General features: G+C 40.0%; 1 protein-coding gene across 1 annotated transcript in view; it reads left to right on the forward strand.

Annotated features, from left to right (window-relative positions):
• Window positions 1–6,539, forward strand: part of SLC9A2 (solute carrier family 9 member A2) — a 30,977-nt gene extending 24,438 nt beyond the window's left edge. Inside the window, exons 8-12 of the mRNA XM_072335667.1 lie at window positions 28–189; window positions 779–875; window positions 1,768–1,899; window positions 3,737–3,827; window positions 5,985–6,539. Of these exons, the coding sequence (XP_072191768.1) occupies window positions 28–189; window positions 779–875; window positions 1,768–1,899; window positions 3,737–3,827; window positions 5,985–6,355 (853 nt within the window). The 3' untranslated portion in view covers window positions 6,356–6,539. The remainder of the gene's footprint in view (window positions 1–27; window positions 190–778; window positions 876–1,767; window positions 1,900–3,736; window positions 3,828–5,984) is intronic.
• The last annotated feature ends 934 nt before the right edge of the window (window positions 6,540–7,473 follow it).

Below are 7,473 nucleotides of genomic sequence, written 5' to 3' on the forward strand. Positions count from 1 at the left end.
GGTTGGGTTGGTTTGCCTCATGCACAGGTTTAAAAAGTTTGACAATAAATACCTGCGAAGACTTCTCATCCGGGAGAACCAGCCCAAATCCAGCATTGTTTCTTTGTACAAGAAGCTGGAAATTAAGCATGCCATCGAGATGGCAGAGAGTGGCATGATAAGCAAGGTGCCTTCATCAGTGTCTCTCAGGTAAGGCATGAGGCCTACGCAACTGAGTGTTACAGCGGGGTCACATTGTGTACTTCACAGTCTGGTCTGTAGGCAGGATAATTGCTTTGACTTAGGACATTCCGTGTCTTAATATCAAATGAACAGTAAGCAGACGTGGAACTGGATCATTTCACAGCAGCTCACATACAAAGCATGAGTGAGCCTTCCTCTTCCGGAGCGTGTAATTTTACAGGGGCAGCTGCACCCAGCTTCCAGGGAACGTTGCTGTGCTGTGTGGGGCTGAGCTGTGTCTGATCCAGTGTCTGCACATCTGCTGCCAGGAGCTACAGGGGAGGCCTGAGGGATGTTGTGAAAACTGCCTTAGTTGAATTTACAGCTTTATGCAATCGATACAGATTTCAGAGAGTAGGTTTTGAGCCTTACCATTTGATTCAAATAAGATCAAGATTTTGTTCTCACCCACTACATTTTCACCTTTTCCTCAGTTGTTTTAGAATGCTGTTTCCAATACAAAGGAAACAGTTCAAATGTAATTTCTAATCATAGAAACAAAAATATTCTCTTTCTCATTCTTTTATGTATCTTCCTGGGTTTTATTCTTCCACAGTGAGTATCATGAAGGAAAAATAAAGCCACTCTCCCCCACTGAGATGGAAAACATGCGGGAAATACTAACAAAGAATCTCTACCAAATACGTCATCGAGTAAGAATAAAGTTTTGCATACGTAAATATCCCTCTTTGACCATGCTTCTTACCTTCATAAAATATCTTTGGGCAAGTGTAGTATCTGCTGTACATTAGTATATCAGTTAACGCTGTTATTTACTTCTATTGCCTATGAATAAGTGCCCATTATTATAATATTTTCAGCAACATATGCATAGTCCTTTATGTAAACAGCTTATTTCGTTTTATACTGTTGATAAAGCTTAATGTTTTTGACATATTACCTGCAATATACTTCCATTACTTAAAAAAGATCACGTGCAAATTCAACCCAACCTTGTCCCACTTCTATTACATTTTCTTTACAATATGCAATTAGATTTCCCATTTGCCTCCAGTTGTGAAGTTGCCTGTATTAAGAGCAGAGGTGATGAGCTGGAAAAACAGTGAAATAAAAGCAAAATGACGTTTCACATTTACCATCCTGTGGCTAAGTAGTTTGAATGTCTGTGCCCTTGGAAGATGTTCAAAAGTTGAGCTTGCTTCAGCTTGCTGGAGGTAAAAATGACTTCCCCCTAGGTGACTAACCCTATCACTTTCAAATGTGCATCTTCCATTGACATTCTGACTGAGCAAGTGCAACATGAGGGTAAGCACTGTATTAAGCCAGATTTTTCCAACTGCTCTTTCACTATAAATATCGGCGGGCTTAAAAAGCAAACAGGTTCTCGCGAAGCCTCTGACTAAAAAAAAATCTGGCATAATTATTGCCCTTGTTCTTAATTGTCTTTAATATGACTTTATTTGCAAAAATGTTTGGTGATTATTAAAACATCAAAGCAAAAAAGCCTGTTTTGTAACGTGCATAGAGCTCAACACATTTGAACATTGTGCTTTTCAGAAAGTAACCATAGCTTTTCTATTTCAGACCATGTCATATAACCGACATAGCCTGGCTGCAGATGCAAATGAGAAGCAGGCCAAAGAAATTCTGATCCGTCGCCGACACAGCCTTAGGGAGAGCCTACGGAAAACTAACAGCCTGTCAAGAGAAAGACCGGTACTTGCATTTTAGTTGACTTATAGGAAAGAGTTCTCTGTAGCTATATACCATGCAGAAAAAATCTTCTGAAATGCAGAAAAAATAAATCCCAGTCTTGAAAGACAGCTGTACGTATAATGTCACACTTATACCCAGAGTTGCACACCCTTAGTTTGCATTGAACCCTTCTGAAAAGCTTCCATATTGTAGAATGTAATATGGAAGAGAGATCTGCTGCCTTGATTTTATCTCAAAGGAACTGAGCAGCCTCCATACCCTATGTACCTCTATGACATGGTGAGAATTCTCTATCAGTATTTTGATGAAGAGTAGATGATTGAGGTGGAGTATGACTATGAGAAAGACAAACTCCTTGCAGTATGCTCCAAGATGTGGGAAGGAGGAGAGCCTCTGGTCACGTCACAAAGGGTGAACACTTCATTTGAAAAATGCTGTGGGCTCTGTAGGATTCTTAAAAAGTGGGCAGGACTTCAGGTGTTGACACAGGATAGGAAAACCCCTCGGATCTGCAAGAAATGGTATGTCGTGGTGACATTTGACTTTCTGAAGCAGTCCTTCTATGCCAGACTGTATTAGAAAAGAGCACACATGTTTAAACAGTGAATGCGATGCCCCCACCTTAACTCTGAAGGAAATTAATTCCCCTATAAATATGTATTTTCAGGTTGCAGGAACACTTAGTGATTACTACCTTCACTGCTACAGTTGTCCTTCAGCTACTGAGGCTTCTGCTGCTGCTGCCTGCAATAAATGCTGTGTCTCATTTGTGATCATTACCTGGGTTACCTGTGGCATTAGTTGTAACAATAAGTCTGTTTCTGAATGATTTTTTTCTTTCCCTGCCACAGTTACTTATATTGATTCTTTAGGGGGAGCAACGATTAAGGCATTTTTGGGTCAGAGAAAGAGGTGGTGTATGTCAGCTTTTTCAAACTCACGGATTGTAATTTTAATAATACTTGTCCTTGAGTAAATCCATCACACAAAGAAGTACAGCGATTGAGAGAAGCACAAAAAAATATCAAAAGTGGAAGAATGTCTCACAGAACATAGATTTGCTTTTCGCATTTACTTTGAGCGTGCATTGCTGAGTGGGACAGGCAGGGGAGAGTGGGTAGATTGTCAAGGTTTTAAGCAGGTCTTTGTAACAAATGAAAAGAAAGATACCCTTGAGAAATTTCTGAATTTTTAAGAGTGGCCTTGCCCTGGAAAGAACCTCATATGCTCCAGGAAGCGTGAGGTGCACTCTGTACCTAGAGACTGCAGGGTTTAAACTTGGGAAAACAAGGCTTCTGTGCCCTGTGCTAGTAAGCAGTCACACTGGTGCCCAGCTTCCCCATCAGACTGAGCGTGACTAATCAACTGTGTAAAGTCATTTATATGTATAAAACATTTGCGGGGGCAGAATACAGATTAGCTTTTGTGCACAAGCTTAAGTTTCAGCCTAATTTTTACAGCTGACTAATAAAGTTCCAAAACAGAGTTGCACAAAAATGGAATCATGTTTGCTTTCCACTGAAAAACCTGTACAGGTAAGGCTAGAATCTGAGAGCATATATTTATTAACTCTGATCTCAGAGGGCATAGCACCAGGCTTTGCTTTGATTGAACTGCTTGAAATTAACTCAGTCCTTACCTTAGTTAGCAGAGACTTCAACCAGCAGTAAGTGTTAACTTGGGTGTGTAATAAAGGATCACATATTAGCTAATCCCAAACTACCTGCAAGCCCTTGAGCTACCTAAGTCTATTCAAGCCTCAGCTGTGTATCTCAGCATGCATTATGCAGGTACTTCAGTCTGCTGTGTCTTACTGATTCTCTTATTCTTTGCACAGGCTGCTGCAAATACAAAACGATTTCTTTCACTTCCTAAAAACACTAAACTCCCAGAGAAACTACGTGTCAGAAACAAAACATCTTCCAGAGGTAATGGAAAGTTTTCTGCCCCCTTGTGTGCTGCACTCATCTTGCCTGCATAGAAAGAAGGTTTCTCCAGGGATGATGTACAGAAATTAGCACATTGATTTTCAGAAACACATGAACTATTTCATCTGCAAAGGCTAGAATATTTCTATCACTTTTATTAAAACAGGTATTTTATTGTGAAGAAATGCTCCAATAAACAGTCTTGTGGAGTTATTCAGCCTGAAACATTTGCACCAGATACTGTCATGGCTGATTTTTGTGTCTTTATTGGATCGTATCCAGATCTACTATGTGGTTTCTTTTCTCACTGAGGTCAGAGTAGGCAGCACCCTGCGAACCAAACCAGTGAGGAAAATGAGGATGTGATGACTGATACATAGATCTCATTTAGAACATTTCAAAATTCTGTGCTTAACAACCTAAATGTCTATTTTTTTTTTTAATTATTATTATTATTTTTAATGCCTAAACTCACAAAAGTTTCATGTTGGAGTGATAAAATGATAAATAAATTAAAAACAAATAAATAATCCAGAGGAATGAAACTAACCGATGTGAAAAGTTTGGTTAGTTTTGTACATTACCTTTGCTCATTACCATTTGCATGACCACGCTTATGCCGTGAACAGGAACGATCTCTTGTTGGTGAGATTAAATCTCTGCGCACTTACTAAAATTCCCTGACCACACCCCAGACCAATTAGTTTCCCACTCTTCCAAGTTAATTTAGCAATAGACCATGTCTTTGTCTGTTGCTAATTACATCTTTGCTCTCCTGAGTGCGGGATGTCTTTTATTCTGTAGTTATGTCTACAGAGGTCACCTACTGTCACCTAGCATTAAACATTAAAGAGGAAATGTGCCTCCAGATTCAATTTCAATTGTCAAAACATAAACAGTTTGACATATTTAGGAGGGAAAAAGCCTGCAAACATATCTGATGAAGACCTTCCTTGATATAAAATTAGCTGGGTGAATGGGTAACTTTGTGATGATATGTTTTGTTGACCTCTTTCTCACCTTTTAAAAAGAAATAATGTGTAGGCTACTAATGGAAGCTGTGCTGATGGCAGTTGCACAGTAAGCTATTCTTTGCTTTGATTTACTCAGAATACTGTATCTGACTTAAATCTAAGAACAAATTTGAGTCATTCATAAATAATTTTTAACACGATTATTGAGTGACTGAAACGTGCCAGTTTTGTTGAAGATATTAGTCAGTTAAAAAGAAGGAAAAGGTTCTTCACCGGGTGGGTAGTCGGGCACTGGAACAGGGCAGTAGTCACAGCCCCAACCTGCCAGAGTTCGAAAAGCATTTGGACACTGCTCTCAGACATAGGATTTGAATTGTGGGTGGTCCTGTGTGGAACCAGGATTTGGACTCCATGATCCTCGTGGGCTCCTTCCAACTTGGGATATTCTGTGCTTCTAAGTCTGCTGGGGAAAACATATTGCACATCTACACAACCTGATTGTTGCCAGTTTAGTTTACTTGATAGTGATTACTGCATTCCTTAAATGGTTATGCCAGCTTTCCCTTGGCTATTTTCTACTCTGTTGCAAGTGGGTGAAGGAGCCTATAGCAAGCTGAGATTTGCACTGTGGTTGTCCTTTGATATTGCACATTCGGGCATCTAAAGGATGGGATGTTTCCTTTCATCTGGTCATTACCTTCCTTTGTTTGGTGAAGCATTGATGCTTCTTTTCCTAAGTCCAGTTTCTAGAGTCACTGTAGGTGCAGTGCCCTGGAAATGCCTCAGATGAGGCTTGTTATGTGAGGATAAGAAAATCTCATCTTTGTCTTGTTTGGACACCACTAGGGACTAGACTCCAAGTAGTTCAGAGAGGGTCAGGTGTATTCCATTTATTCCATGTCCTGTCAGATCTGAAGAGCCTGGGGAAATATCAGCTTAAAAAGAGTGGGAGATTTCTTCTTTGACAGTGGGAGATTTCTAAATGTCACTGTTTTGAAAAGAGGGATGTTTGTAAATCAAATCTTAAGGTGTTTGCTGCTGGGCCTAATCTCAAAGCAATGACTTTAAGAATCACAGTTAACTTTTTTACTATGGCTGTTGCTGTTCAGTGTGCTGTTGTATGAATATTCCTGAAACAGAAACATTTCACAGCTAAAATCTTTACTTTGTTTTCAATTAACAGTGGGTGACAGCAGTGACTCTGAAATGGATGCCACTACCACAGTGCTCAATTTAAGACCCAGAGCAGGGAAAATCTTGAGAGAACAGAGACTGAGACAGCAGCGACCACCCTCTGAGTTTAGCATGGAGTGGAAGAACGAAGTTGATGGGAGCCAGAATGGACGAGGAGAGCAGCAGGAGCCAGGCAGCCTGCCTCAGCCATCCATTGGGTTCAGGCAGCCACTGCTGACAAGACCAAGATTTGGCACTTTGAGCAGGGAAGATTTGACTGCAGACCATGGGTTGGCGAGACCTGTGCCACCACCACGATTAGTTAGGCAGGCATCTCAAGGGGAAAGGCAGAGAAGTAAGCCTGAGAACCAGCCGTACTGAACATAGCAAAGAAAGATTGAACTGTTGGTATCGAACCGTGGATGTACCAAATACAGATTCTAAACTATCTGATCAGACAACGGGATCCATTAAAGAGAAAACAAACTTCAATGTGAATCTAAACATTTCCATTTGGGTAAAGCCAATGCCATTAACTAAGTGAAAGGAATACTGCAGCAATTGCAAAACTGAAGACATTAAGAAAAAAATAACCTGTTTTATAGATAACTTATGGTGATGCTTTGAATACATTATTTCCACTATTAAATAGGATGGAAATGTGCCTTATCACATCATCTCGTGGAACCAAATCATGCAGGCTCAACACCCAGCTATCCAGTGAAAATCACCATTGAAAGTCCAGCGATGAAGGGGTTCTTTACAGAAATCTGTATCATTTCAGATTTTATTTATGATCAAATGATACTTGTTTTGACCAGAGCATTAATAAGAGTAACACTGAAAATTGCACAATGCACCTAACATATAGACTTTGTAAGAAGCATAAACATATTCCTGAAGCCCAATTAGGTTGAAGAGCCATGATGCGGAAAAGAGGAAGAAGAGAAGGAACAAGCCGTAGGAGGAGAATTGCACATGGAGTTCACAGAAGTTGCAACAAAGACGAGACCTGAATAGGTTGAATGATCAGTTTCTGATTTTTTTGCCAATATGTAGCTTTTAAAATAGTACTGAGAATCACTGAGGGAAATCTAAATGACCTTGGTTGCCACTAACATCAATAAGAGCTGAGAGTACCTTAAGGAATTCCAGAAGCCCTAACAATAGAAAACTTCAAATAGATAACCAGTGTTCCTGTTCAAGATTGCTTTATGCACCTTAGCATCTTCTTTGCAGTGCAAACATGACAGTAGAAAAGTTGTGGAGCACTGCACATAGAAAACTGAGCAGCGTCCTGTTTGAATCAGGGACCACTGAAACTCAAGAAAGCTCCTTCCCTTGTGCTTGTGACCTTGGTGAAATTATTTTCTTTTTATTTCTTCATCTATAAAAGGGGAAGGATTGTCTTTTCTTTCTCTCCCACTGGTTTGTTTGTATGGAAAAATAGCACTTCAGGGGCTCTGGAATCAGTTGCAGTCACTGTGCACCTTAATACC

Source organism: Excalfactoria chinensis, chromosome 1 (assembly GCF_039878825.1).
Source record: "Excalfactoria chinensis isolate bCotChi1 chromosome 1, bCotChi1.hap2, whole genome shotgun sequence".
Lineage (NCBI taxonomy): Eukaryota > Metazoa > Chordata > Aves > Galliformes > Phasianidae > Excalfactoria > Excalfactoria chinensis.